The 21,071-nt window shown below is 41.8% G+C and overlaps 2 protein-coding genes across 2 annotated transcripts in view; one reads left to right on the top strand and one right to left on the bottom strand.

The window, feature by feature from the left end:
• TEX9 (testis expressed 9) overlaps window positions 1-21,071 on the top strand; it is a 125,123-nt gene that overhangs the window by 19,020 nt on the left and 85,032 nt on the right. The gene's annotated exons all lie outside the window — the stretch shown is intronic.
• Window positions 1-21,071, bottom strand: part of RFX7 (regulatory factor X7) — a 54,931-nt gene that overhangs the window by 8,664 nt on the left and 25,196 nt on the right. The window contains exons 2-7 of the mRNA XM_069866938.1: window positions 21,036-21,069; window positions 12,002-12,084; window positions 11,138-11,260; window positions 5,511-5,627; window positions 2,815-2,899; window positions 1,953-2,160 (exon numbers count right to left, since the gene is read on the bottom strand). Of these exons, the coding sequence (XP_069723039.1) occupies window positions 1,953-2,160; window positions 2,815-2,899; window positions 5,511-5,627; window positions 11,138-11,260; window positions 12,002-12,084; window positions 21,036-21,069 (650 nt within the window). The remainder of the gene's footprint in view (window positions 1-1,952; window positions 2,161-2,814; window positions 2,900-5,510; window positions 5,628-11,137; window positions 11,261-12,001; window positions 12,085-21,035; window positions 21,070-21,071) is intronic.

The following is a 21,071-nucleotide window of genomic DNA, read 5'->3' as shown; positions in this document are numbered from 1 at the left end:
CAAAACCCCTATGGAAATAAGAATGGGAGAATATTTTTCCTGCAGACAATGACTTAGCTGATCACAAGCAAGTGGTGCTTCCAGAGAAAACAACAGGGAGTTACGTCTCATCTGTGCAGCTGGTACCAATTTCCCTTGCAAAATCACATCACATTTATAATCTTTTGTTTACTAACAGTCAAGAGGATTAGCATGCTCTCTCAGTGACCAACTAACCCTGTTTAACTGCCCCTGTAAAAATGCTTTAACCCAGTTTCACTTATACTTGTCAGGTTTCACAGTTTTGCAAATAACTCCTAATCATTTTAGGGCAAGTATTTGGTTTTGGATACCCAATATGTGCTTAGGAACTGTGCCCTAGGAGCCCACCCTCTCGGCAGCAGCCTGCATTTACCATGACAGCCTGAACTTCACAATGTCTCCACTTCCACAATTCCTTCTTCACAGAGCAGTGAAATACCCAAATATATTGCAATTACTGGAAAACAATTCATCTATGTGGGCTGAATACTGAAGATGAGTAACATTTGTGAGGAAAAAAAAATCAGTAATTTTTTCTCTGAGGGTATAAGTTTGCTTTTTCATCAGTTAAAGCACAGAGAAGCTGTAGTATCTTGCAATAAAGAAGAATGGGAATATTTTATTTGTCATTCTAGAAAGAACCTCTCCTGAAAGGACTATCCAAAGCCGCAGAGGCTTTGGATAGATAGAGCTGCAAATAACTGCCCTTTTCCTTGAATAAAATGACCTTCTCATGAATTAAGGGGGAGAAGCTACATGGGTTGAAGAGCTGCACATATATCTAGTATTCCTTCCAGTAGCACAGCAAGCAGAACCAATCAAACCAAGCAACGACAGGTAAAAAGGGGGCATATCGGCAGCAAAACCTGCCACCCATCAGTCCCAAGTTGCAATAAAGCAGAGAACACAATCCAGGAAGGGATCACCCCAACCTATAGCCATGATTACCAGTTTCCATTTGAAATTGCCCGTCTCAAGTTAAGAGATTTGCCTTGGTCCAAATAGATTTTGCTTAACAGGCCTGGACAGAACTTCCCAGAGGGAAGTCTAGGGGGGCACGTTGTGCACCTGAGCATCCTCCTTCCCCCTTAATTTTTCTAGTTTACTTCATTCACAGCCACAAGAAAAACACTTTAAATGATGAAGTGATTGATTTTGTGCATGGAAAGAACACAAAAGTAGATGTGCAAACAACCACACTGAATGTAAGCTTTCCCAGAGACTGAATAGAACAGGAATTCATCTGATGTAGCTAAACACAAAATAACTCTTCTCTTTACCCCGATCCTTAACTAAGATTTGAAACAGAATGCTGGAATCTCGGTCACACAACTGCCCCTTGAGAAGGCTCTTCTGTCCCTCTCAATGCTCCTCGAGACCTTATTTCTAATGTGCTTAATAACAGCAGAAGCTGATGCGTTTGCAACCGCCTGACATCGATCAAACATCTCAGGAAAACCTGCATTTGACTGATCAGAAATGCCTGTAACAAAACCTGCTTTCGAGAGAAAATGAAGACAGACAATGGTTTCCAAATTAGGGCAAGTTATCAGACAAACACAGATATACCAGCAGTTTGTCTACAAACCAGCACTGTATTGGCACTAAATTCCTGATCTAGCAAAGCACATAAAATCAGCACAGTCACTCACATGCCCTGAAGTGCTCTAAAAGACCAGGGTCCTCACCAGAGGAATGGGAGATCCACAAACTAAACTTGAGGGCACTGCTTATTTTCAGATCTCTTTACCCAGACTACTAGCAAGAAAAGTAATTTGCAGCAACGTGGACTAAAATCATGTTAAGTGCGTGCTCAACGCTCCGAGTCAGCGTTTAAAGAAGTGCTTCCTCAAACCAAGATGTTATTACTCTTCAAAAAAAGATGAAATAGGGGTTTGGTTTTTTTTTTTTTAAAAAAAAGATCTCATTACCTGCTGGTGCCCCTGCCATTACTGTTAAAGCTGCCATTGACTTGGTACCAGTATAGTGACTTTTTACAAGGAAACGTGCCAATTCCAAGACTGTATCAAAAGGCTGGCTCAGCACTTTCTGTGCCCATTCACAAACAAGCCGGCAGGCCGCAGAGACAACCTCCTCATCAGCACTTTGCAGCTGCCCAGACGGCTCTGCCCCATCCAACTAAAACAAACAAACAAGAGAGGAAAGGTTACTTCAATTATTAAGGGCCATTAAGGCATGAAAACAAAAATAGTAAATTACGATCAGAAACATGAAAAGTTGTGTAGTTTTTCATGGAACCAGGATAATGAGATTACGACATCAATGTAATTCAAAATAAAATGTTGTAACATTAATCTATTGGTTGTTTCCAAAGGCATTATGTGGAGCTGAAGTATCTGGAAGAAAATCACAGACAGAATCCTAATATCTGGACCAACAATAACTGACCCTCTGCATGAGGAGCCTGGTCGACACTGTCAGGAACCCCTTCTTTCCCTGGGGCTCCTTGTATTCCTAGTATTGACTTTATAAAACAATATCCTTTTTAAAAAAAGCAATATCCAGGAAAACCAGAACAGAATCAGTTTAAAAAAACAGCTTGTGGGTGATAATACTGAAAGTCTGCTTCACCCCTTGAATTCGGGTTTTTTAATAGCACTGCAATTATTTCTGGACTTTACAGAAAAACAAACGATGATGCAGAACATAAGTATCATAAGGAAAAATCTTAAAAACTGCACAACTCTTCACTTGTAAAACTTCAGACAGAAAAACAGTATCATAAATGTTAATTTGCAGAAACGTATAGAAATAAGCAAGTATATATCATACCCCATCTCCAGTTTTATGAAAGTCAAGGTTGGGCAGTGTTGGCATATGCACAAAAGCCTTCTTCCTCAGTCCACTGTAGCAATATGTGATCAAAAATTAAGGTCTAAATCCTTTCTGTTCGTTAGCTGGGGGGTAGGAGGGAAAGGCAGTAATTCCTCCGCCGCCACCCCCCCAAAAGGTTTATAAGCAAACTCAACTCCAGATGTAAGAACTGCTGTCACTAACACAGCCTCACAGCAGCCAGAATAAAGAGCCTGTGAATGGCTGTGTTCTTGGGCAGGTCGCTAGGCTTCTCCTTCTGCAGAGGAGCGAACGCTGCTGGCTGTGCTGAACTTCATTTGATGACTTACAAGAACCACTAAACCAGGCCGAGTACGTTCAATTAGCTACTTAATACTTAAATCACTAATGTAAACTTAGACTAAGCTCCCTTCCTAATACAGGATGGAGAATGCATTTCCATAAAAGTTAGAAGTATTAAAACATGTTCACAAATTTAGGTTTTCTTTTATATTTGAGTTGTTCTTTACCTCTTTTTGCTAAACTTCCTGACATTTCCTTTTTCAAAGGGACTTCCACAAACTGAGGAAGTTCCCCATGACAAGATAAAGTGACTGACAAGGATATTTCTTCCTAAGATTTCCCACAATTTTTGTGGTTCTCTCCTTACCCATGATAAATCTTCTGCAAAAATATGGACACAAATACCCAGATTTGTTCTTACACTGATCTCATCAAATCAGCGCACAAAAATAAACTCCCTGCATTACTCGTATTTGCTTGTTTTTAAGTCTAAAAATCCAATCAGCCTTTTTTCCTCTCCACAGCATCACGTAGGAGTTCACACACAGTGTCTCTCCTCTGAGACACAGAGATCTTTCCTTCACAGGATCGCTGATTTTTCATATTCAATAACTATGTCTGTATTTCTCTTACCTAGACTATGGAGTTACATTAACCTGGATGGAGCATAACAACAGCGAAATAAATGTGACGAGGCTAACTATTAAACTAAGTGTGAGATACGGTCACATTTAATCATTCTCAAATAAAAACTTAGGAAATGGAACCAAACATACCCTGGGCCAAGCTACAACTACAACATACGATTTCCTCCTTAAAACTTCTCTAGCTCCACCCAGAACATCATGTCAAGTTTCGGACTCTAGTGCTACATAATCCAACACTGCATTTTGTGAAACAATTTAATTGGCACAAATTCTCCGTTCACTACTACATGGAAGTTTTTGCTCTCTATGGAACGCAAGTAATTCTGGGCTGCCTGCTAGCATTCACTTCTCTCTGTATGTGCGTGCTTCAAGTGAGACTCGACCAGTACTACAGTTCGTCCGTATCATTACTGCTACTTCTTCTGAGCAGCTTTTAATTAAACCATCTTGATGTGTTTTGGCCTCTTAATGCTCTCCCTCCCTTCCTTACTGCAGTGGCTTAGGCTACCCCGAGCATCGAAACAGAGCAAGACTCCACCCTGGGGATGCAGCAGGCATTACTTCACTGACGTTTCTAAGGATTCTCAGGGGAAGGTGTCATTCCCAACTTAGAATTCTTGCTGATGAAAAAACTACTTCCTTTGGTGATCACTTATAAGTTTTGGTTTTTAATGGAACACCTCAGCGTGCTCAAGTCTCAGTCTCAGAAAAGCCTGAGAAAAATTCACACCCTTAGACTTAATTATTACATTTCTTTCCTAGCAGAGCTTCTTGCCTCTACACTTGAAGTAGCAGAAGCACCAGTGGTATGAGCAGACTCTTCTGCACGGCATTTGCCCCAAATTCTTCACAGTGGATGCCTATTAATCGATAAACTAATCTGTCCCAAAATCTAACTGTGTGCAGTTCTGCCTGTAACAATTATGTCTACTTAGACTATAAAAACACCAGGTTTTTCAAGTACTTTAAGGTTTGTATTAAGTTACCATTAAACTGGTTAGCGTTTTTGCAGGCCCTCTGCAAGGAACTAGTTCCCTAACACAAGGAAGGAGGGCAGGGTGTGGATTCCAATTTTGGGCACAGGGAACAAGATTGCAGCCAAGAGAGAGACGGTGCTCCTCATGCTAGACGCTCGCTCTGACTTGTCTCTATCTCAGGAGGTCCGCACCGTGCAGTGAAGGGAGCTATCTCCCTCCTCTGAAAGCAGGACAAGCCTTGGATTGTGCCTTCTGTTTCTTAAGTCAGTTTTTGTGACAATTTCCCAGTTCCATCTTTTCTTTCAAGCAGTGAAAGGGAGGCAGTTTGATGAAGTATCTGTAGCACAGCTTAAGAAGGATCTTTGGCTTTACAACCAATCTTTAAACTACTAATGTGCACAAGCGTAACTGAAAAGGAAGAAATGTTCTGATAACTCTAAGCTGTTCTGCCAACAGAATATTAGTTGCTGCACATGTACAGCAAGTTCATTTATTCCAGTATCTCCCTTGGCATTAAATGATAAAGCTTTGATTCCTTGCTGCTGTGACAACTAAGCATCAAAACCTAAATTTAAGTACTTGTTTCTGAACTTTACATCTTGCAACCTAACCCTACTGCAATTAATGATTTTTAAAGAATGTTGGAAAAATGGCTGCATGTTGTATTTAACATTACTTCTACATTTAGCTGGTGGTTAAGCCATAATGACAGGTGTTCTCCAGGCAAATGCAGAAGCAGCTACTGAGAAAGCACTCTAGCAAAGGATATTTTGATTTGCCTCTTGTGCCGAGACGACGGGCCTTCATATTTGGAAAGACATTTTTCATGATCTTTCCAAAGTCAGCAGCACTTAATGGGTGGTAGCCAAGATTGTCACAATAGCTCCTGCAACAAAGAGAAAGAAACCGTGAATGGAATCAAAGTTAATACAAGAGGGCAGCCTGCATGCCAGACTCCATCAAAGTTTTTCGAAAGAAAACACTTATACCAATCCATATTTAGAACCACATTTAACATTAATGAAGCTATCCACAACAAACCGAACGCATTAAAAATGTATAAACAGAGCTATTAATACCATAGTTTTTGCCTTGTTCTCCACCGAGTTCAAAGACAAGTCATATGGAGATATAACAAGTAGTGACATTATCTAGAGCACAGTTAGGGTTTACTCCACAACTTAGTTTGAAGCAGTTTCAATTCACCTAATAAAATTCACATAATAAAAGCAGACACTGTTCTAGCGAGAAGGGCAGCGTGAGCATGGCAAGGCCTTAAGTCCTGCAGGAATATTTGAAAAGCAGTAGTTAAGAAACTTGTCACTGTCCAGAGAAAGATTCTGCTACACAAACTCAATTTAATAGAGCTTAACAAAATTGAATTTAATAAAACATACCTTCCCAGGGAACCAGCTTTGCTTTTACAGGCATAACAAACACGCACCGAGGACCTAGTTCTGTACTGAACTATGAGAGCTACTTCGTTACAGACATTCATTAACAGTCCTAACTCAGAGATTCCAACTGCCTCTGCAAACACAGATCTTCGTGCAACTGCACAAAGATTGCCATATTGTCTTTTGTTCGAGAGCCTTCTGGTATTTCACAGATGTGATACAAGAGAAGTCCTATCAGCAACACACAAACCGGCCTCTGAAAAGAAAGTGACTGTACGCAATCCTGTGTGGGCATCAAACCAGTAACTTCACCCATCACACGCTGCCTGTCACTCTCATCAGGTACATACATGCAAACAAATTTCGAGACAGACAGAAAAACAGAAAGACAGACAGACAGAGCAGCACTCCCCAAACAGCTGTTTCATTCCTCAGCACCACCTAGTAAAAACAGAAACGATTAGCAACAGTGCCTGCATCCAGGAAGGCCATTCAAAGGTCTTCTCTGAAAATTGCAACTCTGTAGAAAGCAGTATGTATTTCCCGAGATACTTCCCCTGCATTTATTTTCTCTACAAAACTACTAGTTATTGCAGAGCAGGTATTTGCTGCTTTCACCTTGGCTATAACGTAGATATCCTGCACTTGGAAAGCACCACCACAAGGATTCTGATGATGATAAACAGCAAAATTTATGCTATCCAGTTCTGACATTTCCCTGCAGAGTTTGTGTGCACCCATTTCCCCCAGCTACCACTCTGTCAGCCGTTAGTCTAATACCTGTATGGGACATCAAGAAGGTTTTTATCCAATTTATATACCAACACAGAGCATTTCAGTGCATATCAGTCACAGAATCTGGATTCTGAACATGTCCCTTTGAAGTTAATACAAAGGAATACGTCACTTCTCCTGCCTCGCTGCACTCTTTCAGGAAGCAGGCATTGCTTTCCATGTAATAGATAGATCACTTGGCACCAATTTTATCCCTTACATCTTGCCAGGTTCCAATGGATTTTAACTTTACCCTGTCATTTCCTAAAACGTGGGTCTTTGTTGCTTACTGATGGTGATTACAGCATGCAAAGGAGTGAGTGCTCTCTGAATTTTTCTTCCACAGTCAGCAGTATCTTTGATGGAAACTCAACAATGTCAGCAAAACAAAAGAAAAAAAACAAAAAAGAAGCCAGCAAAACAACAGGATTAGGGATGTACCCATCAATCAACTTTACAGTTAAAATTATTCCCATTTTAGGAGAAAATAAATAAAAAAAGAAAAAGAAAAAAGCAGCCCAAGTCTAGCACATCTGTTTCAAGACTATTACTTGCTAGCTGCAAAACATACAGCTACTGACCCCCCTTGTATCCACACTGGCAGCTCTTGAAAGCTTGCGATTTCTGAGCTGCTATGATTATCGCGTAATTTCAGTTTTCAGACAGATCATCCCATTTGGCCCCTCCTCCTCCTGGTTTGGCTGAGAACCCCGCATGTCCATCTGTGGTCTCTCATTGACTTGACAACACATACCAGGAGTCTCTTCCCCGGAGCTCTTCTCTCAGCTACTCGCACTCTCGGCACATGCTGAGCCCAGGAGTTGTTTTGCTTATTTGAAGGGTGTGTGGGAAACAGATGCGGGGAGGGAAGGTCTCTGCAGAGACAGGAATGACAATGGACACGCGGTTGCCTACAATCCTTTGTACAGAGCTCCCCTACACGATAAGGAGAAAAAGTCTTGGGTTTTTTTTTTTCCTCTTTTGGTAAGAACTTTGAGTTAAATGTACTCGTATTTGAGTAGTGGCAGCACATGTGAATAAACCACAAAAGATTAAAGAAAAAGCAATGAAGATGGTCAGACTTTGCTGCACAGCTGACATAGCTTCCTGGGCAGAATAAAAATTATGGATAGCAAATGCTAAAGAACCTATTGCATGAAAGAAAACAAAGATCTTGTCTCGTCCAATCCAGTAAAACAACTGGTCTCTATAAATGGGTTAGAGTGAAGAACCTTAGGAAGAGGTAGGCTCTTGTTAAGCTGATGAACAAGGCTGGCACAGAAACGAGCCTTTTAGAAAGGAATATGTAGAAGGTTGCTCACAACAGACGACTTGACTTTACAACACAATAGCCAACCTGATTCTATTGAGGAGTTTATATAAAGACACTGGTTAAACACTATCAAACAAGTTTAGTAAGTACCTTGTTTTGTTTAACAAACGTGGTATTCCTATGCCTACCGCTCTCTTCTGTACCAGCTTCTGAATATTCTTGTTCTAAGTTGTTAGTTAATATCACTAACACTTGGTGCATCAGGTGCCATCAAGTGGCCCAGCAGCCAATAAAGCAAGGATTAATGATTTACAGCCTAAAGAAAAGAGATACGAGCTGACCCAAAGACCTCCTAATCTATATTAAGCATATCAAGTGAATCTTCAGGGCACCAAACTTAAATATGAATTACTTTCTTTCATTGCATCGCCGCAGACAAGCAAGATAAGAGGGCCCAAGTGTTTACTGAAGGGTCAACAAATCATTTTGTGGGCAAGTAGGGATTTTGTTTGCGTAAGTACTGCAAGACTGCACTTGGGCTCGAATTCTAATTCTCTAGGCTCAGCTAAACCTACACCTGGCTGCCTCCAGAAGGGTGTCTGCTACTAGGGAGAAGATACCCAGGTAAAACCGACTTACAAGAAAACAGTGAGAGGATTTGATAGGAAGCAGCATCCCTTCTCTGCAGGCTAGATAACACGTTAGGCAGCTCCCCAGGAATTCCCGAAGTATTTTCCAGACTGCGTTCCCCAAAAAGTCCCAGAGGAAGCTGGCGGAAGAGCCGTGTGTGCCCAACAGAAACACAGCTTCTTACAGCTTGAAATGTTCTGTCAGGGCAAGCAGCACCACAGCACCAATGAGGGAGGTGACATGGCTCTTGTCAACCTCCGTGCTGAAATTCAACTGCAAGCTCTCAATCTTCCCAAGTGCTACTGTCTTACATTCAGATGCATTTTTCATTTATATTGTCTCTTCCGAAAGGGAGATGAATCCATTCACTTTTATCCAGTTAGAGGGGTGAATTCAAAATGAAATAGAATACTAGGAAAACAGAAAGAGTCGTTGTCTTGAATAAGCTCAGCAAGAAAAAGCTACTGAAATGTGGAGGAGCTGGAACCACTATCATCACTTGCCAACGGTGGACTTGGGTGCAATGAAAGCTTCTGTCTTCCCCTCTTCAGGGAAAAATAACACATGGAAGGTGATGCAGAGGCCCAGTACTTTTGCAAGATCTATTTTGACCAAAACTTACAGCAGGAATTGAGATGCTGGTATGATGTGGTGCTCTCCTGATGCTTTGTAACTTGGATACATGTGCGGAGAGCGCGTAAGATTGCTCTCACTGATATCACGCAACATCTATCTTGGCACACAGACAAGCGAAATGGTAACTTGTTAATATGACAGAAGTGAGCTTTGAGAGGTTTTAACACCCTTAGGTAAAGAGAAAATGACGGATCAAAACTCTCATCTATTTATATGCCTCTTCCCCGCCTCCCACTCCAAGACTACTCTTTTCCTTTGGTGTGCAAGAATAACTCATGAAAATATTCAAAGAAACGGAATGTTTTAAAAACAGAACAGATGCTTTCAAAGGAGAACAGATTCCAAACATTTGATATTTTCCTGAATATTTGCTTACCACCCTTATTTTGTTAGGGAAAAAAATACAATACACAAATACTTGATGCAGCTACATACAAAAGCCATCCAAATTTCACACTCCGCAATCTGTAGATGATGATTTTTCCGGGCATCTGCAGCTTGGCACAGCATGGAAGCCAAGCAGATTTGTTGCTGAAGCAGGCCATAAATTATTTAATAAGAAATATATTTAAGAATAACGCTTCCATCTCTCTCCCGCACAGCAGCTGCCACTGTTGCTGTGTCTGCGTGAGCGGCTGCTGCTCGGGGATTGGCCACCCCAGCACGTCTGTGCCATTGGCTACATTTCCAGGCTGCGTCACCATTCCAGTCGATGGCGAGATTTCAGAAAAAGGTGTGTGCATGTTTATCAACCCCAGGCAAACGAATGTCATCATGTTTCAGCTCAGTCAGAGTAAAAAACTTGACCAGAGAGAGTTAATTAAAAGGAGTTATTTGCAGAAGGCAACCCTGCAATAACAAGTACTACAGGCTGAATCCTGTAGGCACCTAGGAGGTGAAGGGATTCAGCATGCTGTAAATTACTGTAATCGTTCAGATTATGGAAATATTCATACTAGATCATAAATCTGTTATTCCTCTTCAGGCAACTGGGTTGAGGATGATTATTTTTTTTTTTTCCCCTGTGGGGAACGTTCTGTAAATGAATTCAAATCCAGCTTCCGTCAGACAGCTCCCTCTCCCTTGCTTCTAATCGCTTTCTTGTTACATGGTAGCTTTGAGACTTGACAACACAGATTCACAGTGGCCTTGGTTACTGGTTTCATACATATTCAGATATATTGTGCCTCCATAGAAATCAGGTTTGCTGCAGGAAGGTCCAATATTTATGCATTATTCCAGAAAGAAAGGTGTGATGGGCTACATCTTATGGGCAAAACAACTGCGTATCCAGGAGGAACAATTCAATCCCTCATCCTTGTTAAGGCAGTCATATTTGTAGGAATATACAAGCAGACCAAAATGTACTGCAAAATAGTAAATGGTTGTTTTTCACCTGTGCTTCTACGACCACAAAACAAAACCAATACTCATTCAGATATATACTTGTTAAGAAATCCTTGTACCTTTCCTTCAGCATATGTAAATGTACAGTTTAAACATCAAGGTCCTATCTTCAGTGGCAGAAACGATGAATACAGTTTGCTGACTGACGCCAGCGTGTTCTCAGGCACATCGCTCTGCTCTGTGCCCTTGTGTACGTGAACCAGTGGGATACCTGTAGAGCCAGCGAACAGTCTACACTTGCTAAAACCATATGCAGGGATCTGGTTTGGAAGCACTCACTTGTATTCATCATAAACCTCCTGCTTGGGAAGGGATGTCTCAGGATGCTCTTCCAAGGTGTTTCGTATCCACGAGAAGGCGTGCATCTGCTGGGCACGGCTGGACGACATGGAGATCTGATCACTAGTGAAAGAAGATGCAATACCAATGAAGGCTTCACTCCGTAGCCCCTTGAACATAACTCTTACATCCATCAACTCTTACATGTTCAATACAGACTCTACTCTCCCATTTTTGACTGATACACACCAACGAGTAGACGGTGGTGGGTAAGAGTCCACTTACTTCCCTCTGAAGTTTATTGTTCCTTACTGACCACCTCTAAAGCTCTGCCCACTTAGTTTGCTAGCTGCCCTTTGGAAACAACCAGCTCCCCCAGGAGATGCTCAGAGAGCTTCCTGTAGGCACCTGTCTACTTAAAACCATCCTGCTGGGAATGTACATTAATTTTGTGATGTTGTGATCTGCAGGTTGGTTTTCTAGACCCTCCTTTAGACAAAAAAGTGTTACCAGAAATACCACTAGTTCCTTCTTTCCCCCACCATCACATCTCTGTTGCTATATTATCACTTCCTACATAAACAGTGAAGGAATGATCACACTTAGGCTGCAAAACACGTTCTCTGATGACTCTTGCATTTTAGGGGGTTTGTATTTACAAGCTATTCATGCATTAAAGATTCAAAAGTTTAAAAAAAAAAAATATCAACCCATCTTCAGGAAGAGAAGAGTCCTTAATGTTTAATAAAGGCCATTTCTACTTCCAAACACACCATGTGAACGCTTCCTCAGCAGACAAACGCCACAGGAAGTGAAGTAAGTTTTCAATACTAGCTGCTCAGACTTAGACACTCACACACATACCTTTTGTCTCCATTGCTGGGACCCGAAGGCAGCTGAAGGTAGAGGTAGAGTTTCTCTAGGTCTGTAAACTTCTCAACTTCTTGCTGGATAACAAAGGTGGTTTGGTTAAAAAAAAAGGGGGCGGGGCAAGGGTAGAGAAAGCAAACAATAAGAGTTGAGCTTGACAGCCAAAACTGTCATCCAACACTGTACTCCTAAATAACATAATTTTAAACAAGACAGTATTCACTTAAGTGGAAGAACATGGCTGTGAGCAGTCTGGGACTCAACGTGATTTTCTGATTCATTTGCACACCATCACACACAAGAAAGGAATGGTCACTATGACAAAATTCACAAGCAACAAAAGCAGCATCTGGAAAAACGTCAGTAACGGATCACTTGTGTAACCAGACCTGTAACATGAAAGCTTAATCCTCTCAGGGCATACATGAAGCATGTCTCAGAATACAGCATCAAAAAGCAGCTATGCCGTAAAACACAGATGTCAGACCCAATCCTGAAATCAACTACACGTTAACAGTTAAGCGTCACAGATTTCAATGACGACATTTTAAACTCTATCTATATACACTTCTTTTTTTCCTTTGGAAATCAGTTACTGAACAGGTACTGAGACACACCATTCAGTTAACACAAATCCCACTGATGCCAGAATCCTCCCTCCAGTGAATACCAGCTAAGGATCGACACCTAAGGGAGAGTTTCACCTGGTGTAAAATACAGTGCTTGCTACGTATGAATTAGCTTTTGCTCATCTAAAGCCAGGTACTAGAACTTAGAAATACTACTGAGAATCAGTTGCGGTGATGCACTCAGGCCTGCTCAGCGCAGCAGGAGTAAAGCAATGCAGCAAGGAGCAAGCACATTCTCCTTCAGGAAGATGCTGCAGGGGCAACCCGCGAGGTGATGCACCATCCGTATGCAGGCAGAGACTTGCAACATCCCCTTTTAAGGCAGAATACAGGTTCTGGATGACAGTTAATTCTCTTTTCCTTTACCGGTGTCTTATTGTCAATACCACCTTTTCCAAAAGGAAGAGAAAAGTCAAGACAGCGGGACCAACAGGTAGGACGACCTGGCTGTCTACCTCAGCAAAGAGCCGAGCAGAGCGTGGGGAAACTAAAAACCTAACCTTAACTTCAACCCTGGGCTCCTTAATGCCCCGGTCACATCCAGATCCACCTCACTTTGGCTGGCACAAAATTAGCAGCAGCATCAAAGAGAGGCCAGCTCTTGCTTCCCCTACACTGGCTTCATGCCCAACATGTGGGGCCCGTCCCTGACCTTGGAGTCGAGGCGAGGAATGGTGGGATGTGCTGTCTGGGGGAAGGGTGCTGAGACTTGCTAATCCCCACCTCTAAACCCACCACAGAACCAGGCCACCAGCGACGCACAGACCCTCTCAGAGCCAAGAGAAACACTTCCAGCAGCAGCCAGGTGACACACTGGATTCGTTGCTTTTATAAGCTGCAGCAAACCACAACATTTGGCTTTTGTTTTTTTTCCTTCTGACAAACTCCTGAAATTTGCTGACACTGATTTCTGCATGGCTCCACAGCAGCAGAGATCAGACCACCAACTACTCAGAAAGGTATTTCTTAATGGGTGCACTTGGTCAAATCCTTTGTTCTTCCCTTCCTGCATCAATCAGCACTTGGACTGGTGGGTTTTCCTTTAACATACCCATTACTGAAAAGATAACATTCTTCAAAGAAAGAATTTACAGATCATTAATCATTTATTCATGAAAAGATAGACATTTAACAACCGCAAGAAAACATGCACTTGTTTATTACATCTCTTCTTCAAGGAACTTGGCTCCTTTTTTTTTAAGCGGCAAATGCTAAAGTAGCACACCAAAGGACATGGTTCTGGTGAGATTCCTTCGGCATAGAATCAGAATCACAGAATCACTAGGTTGGAAAAGACCCACTGGATCATCAAGTCCAACCATTCAATCACTAAAACTTGTCCCTCAGCACCTCATCCACCCATCCTTTAAACACCTCCAGGGAAGGTCACTCAACCACCTCCCTGGGCAGCCTCTGCCAGGGCCCAATGACCCTTTCGTGAAAAACTTTTTCCTAATGTCCAGCTTGACCCTCCCCCTGGCAGAGCTTGAGGCCATTCCCCCTTGTCCTGTCCCCTGTCACTTGAGAGAAGAGGCCAGGCATGGTTCAAGGCCAGGCTGGATGTGGCTTTGGGCAGCTTGATCCAGTGGGAGGTGTCCCTGCCCATGGCAGAGGGCTTGGAACTGGATGATCTTTAAGGTCCCTTCCAACCCAAACTGTTCTATGATTGTATGATTCACGGTAAGCGATAATCCATGTGACAAAAGCATCCCAGGCAAAACAAAACAACCCCCAATGACTGACATCGAGTCAGAAGACAACCTCTCACTTTCAAATCTAGTGTGCCAGAGTGCAACACAAAGGGCAAGGTTTTAGAAGAAACATTAAAACTTTCAATGAAAAATACTACAATAGTCTCAATGCGTGGAGCCCTGTCTGAGCCATGGAGGGAGGCTCCACCACACAGGTCCCATCTACCAAACTTTATAATTAAAAAAAAAATAAAAACAACAAAACCCCAATAATATACGCGTAGATAAAAAATATGTCTGAGATTATGCTAGCAGAGCCTTTTCCAAGGGATGCATGTGAGCCAGTGACTCTCTCATCAGCAAACCTGCATTCCTAGAGCCGAGGATTATGGGTTTGTTGCATCCTCAGCAGAAGCAGCTGGACAGTGATGTTTTCTCACTGTTTTCACTCAAGCCCTGCTCCTCTCCCTGACTGGCCCCAGCCAGCACTTCGTGCACAACTCCTGCAGCTCCCAGCGATGAACAGGAGAGTTAACAGGCAGCCAGGAGTCACAGGGAGTTCAGAGGTAATCCTACCTGGGTGATAATTAGATAAACCTAAGCTTATTAGATGCAACTGAATCTATTTACAGAAAACCATCAGAAAACTGAAGTTGCAGCAAAGGGATGGAGCATGACGGTGCAAGCAGATTCAGAAAACACCAAGTTTTGTTTAGTTTAAAAATTCGTTGAACAATTTGTTTTTCTTAGGCTGTTTTCTCTAAACATTCCCAAGCTCTCAAAACTTGGTTTACAGCCTCGGTAAGTACAACCTCTTCTTCAACCTCAGCTGCCATCCCCCAGCTCAGTGCTAAAGGTCTGGTGAATGCAGTAAGAACTCTGTTCCTGCAACTGTCCAGAGTATCCAAACTATCACAATTCTTAATGCTATCACTAAGAACTCAGGGCCATGAAGTAACATTTCAGCTGGCCTACTGACCAAGAAGAAGGATGCATTCATCCCGAGCTTTTCTTAGCTAAGTCAGGTGCAGGTGGAAATGAAGAAAAAGAAACAAGAACACAAAATATACTTAGGAATTTTCTCTACCACCACCCCAAATAGGTCAATAGCATGGAAAAAACAGATTGATAGCGTGGAAAAGACTCAGAGCACCAAAAGAAAGACTGTGATGCCAGCATCATCTTGGACAAATTCCCCTTTGTGTAGCCATTAAAGCTTATGCTCCAGTAGTTGTCAAACCCATACAGAACGTAAAACGCCTGGCGAATCCTTTTCTGCTATTTAAAAGCATCTGAGTAAAAGTTTTGCTTGTAGTTTCCTGACCTTGATTGACTGGTTCTATGAAATCAGATACAGACTGCCTAATTCTCCAAAGGCTATTTATAAACCATATTTCTTGATAGTTGTGTAGCCATTCTAAACTGCTTGCAGGGCTGAGGTGTGAAGCTATCACAAAGCACCGCCCTCTGTTACTCTTGGTCTTCACACGTTATATTTATCTCCTGTAACTGGAACCACATTAAGTTAAGAAGGATTCAGTGAAGATGGAGTGCAAGCAGCGTTCTTACTTATTTTCACAACTTGGCTTCAATTTAGCCAAAAATATATCAGGTACTCAAAATATCTGAGTGATCTTACATTCTGAGGTAGAAAAACTAAGGACAAAGTATTAGACACCTCAAGTTACAGCTAAGCAAATTCCTTCAGTAACATATAAAGGAGCAGAAATCTGATATTTTCATTTTGACAGTTAGCAAATACAGATAGTTCGCTAAAGAAATGCACACAATACATAGCAAACAAATTAAACAAGAGATCCATCTACATCCGCATTATCAGCAGCCACACAGATCTGCTCCAAATGAATGCATCCTTTTGCTGCCTGCGACAGACACGGAACAAGTATCTCTTAGAAAGAGAAGCAACTTTCCTTTTCATTCTAATGCACAGGTTGATGGAGAAAATAAACAACTCTGAAATAACCCGGATGACTAAAATGTTATGGTGCTTGTTCTTTTAATGAAAATAGCAAGGTTTGACATCTTGTTCCACTCTGAGAGACACTAACTAGACACTGAAACTTTTTGCAACACAAGGAGACAGAGATCAGTTAACACAGAATGTGATTAAGGACTCCATCTGTGTCACAGAAACAGTTTATTCACGTTCCTGCTTGCAACAGGGAACCTAGAGATTTGAATGCGATTCTCCAGAATCACAGAACATCATTTAAGGCTTCCTGACTTTGGTGGGTCAGTTCTCTCTACCTGCATTTCTCTGATCTACTGACAAGTCACAAATGTTAGCGAAGTTTCATCCTAAAGTTAACCAAAGGGATTACCTCAGGAAAACACTAAGGAATGTGCTTTTTCTGGATTGTTTTAAAGAAAAACACGACAAATTTAAGTAAGACAGAGGAAGGATATACTAAGGAACAACTAGCAGAGTTACAACTTCTGTAATGAGCACTGTGAAAAATAGCTTCAAATTTGAACTATTTCATATTTTCACAACGAAGGCAGAATCACAGGTAATTGGTGCTCTAGAGTTCTGGTGAAGGGAAGCTGAAGGCCATGCTTTGTCAAGACTACTATTTTAGAGAGCAGAGACCGATCGTAGTATTTCTTTCCACATTTTGAGTATTTATAGGTAACTATACTCTAATCAAAATAAAAAAGGCTTTGCCAATGGCAATGTAACTTGCACCTACTGGCAGACTGGTTCTAAAACTCATACTTCAACAGAACAAACATCTATTATTTAACAACCAGACTAAGAATAGCAAAGTAGTCAAGCAATCATCTCCCCGCTTTGTGACTAGAGAAACAAGAAGCACAGGTTAAATAATTTGTTCAAGGTCAGATGGTTTCTTGGAAATATGATCAAGAGAGAAAATAGCTTATACTTGAAACGGAGCCTATTATCCTAAAAAAAGCTGCTAATAAATACATTTGATAGGCTACATCTGAACGGAAGCAGAAACATATTTCAGGTGCTAAATATTCCAAACAAGCCCTAAAACCACATGGCAGCTTTGTACCGACAGTGTGCAAGCGCAGCTGCCAAAGCTTCACAGAGCTTCTGCCTGTCTCCTGCAGGGCCAAAAAAGACAAGTGACAACCTATCACCTTCTCCCAGCAGGACCGAGGCACATGACTTCAGCAGATCTTAGATGATGCTGCTGCTGCCCACACCGTAACTCGTCCAGCCATCAGCAGCTCTGGTTTTCACGGCCATCAACCCAGCATCCTATCACCAGCACTGACCCCTTTGCAGAGGGCTAAGGAAAGAAACCTTAACCTTCTTGCTGAGCAATTATACAGGGCGTACCATTTTAAAAATCAGGTTCAAGAGTTCACTTCCTATGTGGCGGCAAATATAACAAGTGAAGTCATAAGAGAATCTACTGCTAGACATGTTTACTACAGTTAAAAAGATGTTATAATGAATTTTTAATGGCTGTTTACATCACAATTCTTGCTAATTATCTTTTTTGGATTGCACAGCTTACAATGATTTTCTTATGATCTTCCAGAAACTGACAGTATGTCAGAATATAAGTGGTGCAGTGTAACAAGTAAAAGGCAGATAACTTCTATTTCTTGGATAAGTAATTGCAGTCTCAGTGCCCTTATACTAGCTGTTTCTGTAGTCCTCTGCTGCTAGCTATCTCCATAAAAGACTATTGCCATCACTCCTGTTTTTTCTTCCTATTTCTTTCATTCTTGCTATCCTGTGTTGAACTAGGCAGTATCTGCGTGTGGCTCTGCGCCCTTGTGTCTGTGACTGATGCTACCAAACACAAAAGGACAGCAAGTGCAGTCAGTTTTCTCTTTACTGGTATTTTTCTTTTAAGATTGCCAGCAAACTGACCAGCAAGTTGGTATCATCAGTACCTCCCAGGATAATGGAAACTAGTCCCAAATCTCCTCCTTACAGTTAAGGAGGCAGACAAGGGACAAACACCATCCCTTCATGAGTCTGATTGAACAGCTCTGAAAAGGTTTACATCTCAACCAAACATAAGAACATGCACTTGAAGGAAAATTCTGACCTGCCCGTAAGCTTAGAGTCGGACTCTCTGCAGGCAGCTGGTGCTCCAAGCCCAGGACTGCTCCGACAAACCCATAAACATTCCACCACAGAGGCAACCTGCTATCTACCTTCTGCAGGACTAAACAGGACAGGCCCAAGTTAATCAGAGCTATTCAGTCACGGCCTTTCAGTTTATCAAACTCTTAAGATTGTCTTGCAGCTCTGGAAAAACATATAAAAATGCAGGAGCCATTTGCCAGAATTTAGCTTAACTTTTATTTCCTGAAGCTGTTCTGGTCTTGCATTTTTCTTTTTTAAACCACCTGAAGAGCATTAGATCTACCTTTGCTAACCTAGATTGGCCTTCCCACTGCTGACAGGACTCCTCTGACTCAACAGCAAGACAGACAAGGAGGCATCTGGAACAGAAAATTACACCATCAGGACACTGTTGCTCTATTCCAAGTCAAGCTGTGGAGACTGCTTTGCGTCCAAGAGCACCACTTGGAAAAAACAGCTTCTCCAGCTAAAGGATCAGATCTAGATAAATGAGTGGGCTCATACAAACTGGTAATCCCTACCCTAGTGCCCTAGGTCTGCAAATCTACACAATGTAATGTATGAATAGTTGTAGCGTAACTTCATTTTCTTAAAATGGATTTCCAAAAAGCAGATGATGGGTTAACCTCCTACTTACTTCCTCTCCAACCCTACTCCGAAACACCTACCCCACTTCTCATTTGTCGCCACAGAAAAACCTGGTGTTAAAAGAGTTTGAGAGGTGCAATTTTGCAATTTGCCCTTTTGCCACTGAAGACTCACATACAAAAAATCTAAGACACCTGCTTTGTGTCCACAAATGTCGGTGAGGAATAAAGTAAACAAAAAAGACACCTTGCACGATTATTTTAGCTGGATGCATCCAAGAATTTTTAAGCATAGGCAAAACTGGGTCCAAAGTTGGCTTGCAATACAACAATACAACTTACTTTAAACCCTCTACCACAACAAATTAAGATAACATTTTAAGGAAAAATAATTCAGTGCCAGTGGAATTAGCCTTTGATAAAGTACATTTAAGGAGCATTCTTGTTTAGCTCAGCCATACAGCTGAATAGATTCTATCTGATAGCATCCAGATGGTTGTCTGTCATCTTTTTATCTTACCCGCTGGTTCTTCTGGATGAAATGCCGAAGGTAGAAAGTCAGAATAAGCAGTCCCTTCCAGTCTTAAGATTTATGACCTCAGACTCTGGTTTAAAGAAACTCGCAACCTGCTGACTATTAAAAACAAGCAAGCAAAGTCTGTTTCTGAGTTCGTGCTAGATATTTGCTTCCCAGAAATAATCTCTGTGTTGGTTTTGGCTGGGATAGAGTTAATTTTCTTCATAGTAGCTAGTAAGGGGCTGTGTTGTGGATTTGTGCTGGAATCAGAGCTGATACAGGGATGTTTTAATTGCTACTGAGCAGTGCTTACACAGAGTCAAGGTCTTTCCTGCCGCTCATCCCACCCCACCAGTGAGCAGCTTGGGGGTGCACAAGAGGCTGGGAGGGGGGCCAGCTGGGACAGCTGAACACAATGACCAAAATTCCAGACTATACGGTGTCATGCTCAACATAGAAAGCTGGGGAAAGGAGGAAAGGGAAGACATTCAGAATGACGGCACTTGTCATTCCAAGTAATCTGCGGAGCTCTGCTTTCCTGGAGACGGCTGAACACCTATCTGCCAATGGGAACCAGTGACTGAACCCTTGTTTTGCTTTGCTTATATGTGCAACTTTTGCTTTACCTATGAATCTGCCTTTATCTCAACCCATGAGTCGCCTCACTTTTACCCTTCTGATTCTCTCCTCCATCCCACTGGATGGGAAGTGAGCAAGCAGCTGTGCGGTGCTTAGTTGTCAGCTGGGGTTAAATCAGGACATGCCTTATCATTGTCTAGATCTTGGTTTTAATGCACAAAGATGTTTATGCCTTTCCTTCTTTAAAAAAAGGATATACCTCTCTGCCCTAAGTAGTACCGTCGAGCTAACAGGACATGTAGCATTGCGCATTTCTGGAAAGGTACCTGAGATTGTGTGCAACTTCTGAGGTTAACAAGATGTAAAGAGAAAATACACCAACCCAAAAATCTGGTAATTCTGAAACTTTCAAGATTTTTACAGATCAGGGCATTAGTCTGCCAGGTTTTATGCAAATATGCAGTTCAACCTCATTCCTTCTTAAAATGCAGCACCAACTACAAACTAACCATTTCAATGAAACAACAACAAAAGCAATAATCATTGTCATTAAAGGCCTAAAGAGCAATGGAACTTGCAAGCAATATTTACTTCTTGCATACTGTGATCTGCACAAGAATAACCTTATATTTCATAAAATCATGCTTACAAAAGCAGGAAGTCACCTTTTGCGTTGTACCCATAGTGATAGTTCTACAAGCAGCAATCACAGCCCTTTGCTGCTGGTAATGAGAGGTCAACACTTCCACGGAAAACAAACACCAAACCTACATCAGGTATTTCTTCTGGCAACGGGAATCAAACTTAGTGGTAGTACCTTAAAGCACTGCCACGGAAAGGCTTCATAATAGCTGTCAGCCTCCAGAGCCCTCTATTTTGGTCTTGCAGTTCATTAAATACTAAAAAAAGCATTCTGGAGTGGTACTTACCAAAATGCAGTCCACTTTAGATTGTACAGTTTTGCT

This window comes from Phaenicophaeus curvirostris, chromosome 12 (assembly GCF_032191515.1).
Source record: "Phaenicophaeus curvirostris isolate KB17595 chromosome 12, BPBGC_Pcur_1.0, whole genome shotgun sequence".
NCBI lineage: Eukaryota > Metazoa > Chordata > Aves > Cuculiformes > Cuculidae > Phaenicophaeus > Phaenicophaeus curvirostris.
Note: the sequence above shows the minus strand (reverse complement) of the source record. Positions and strands in the feature narration are given on the sequence as shown.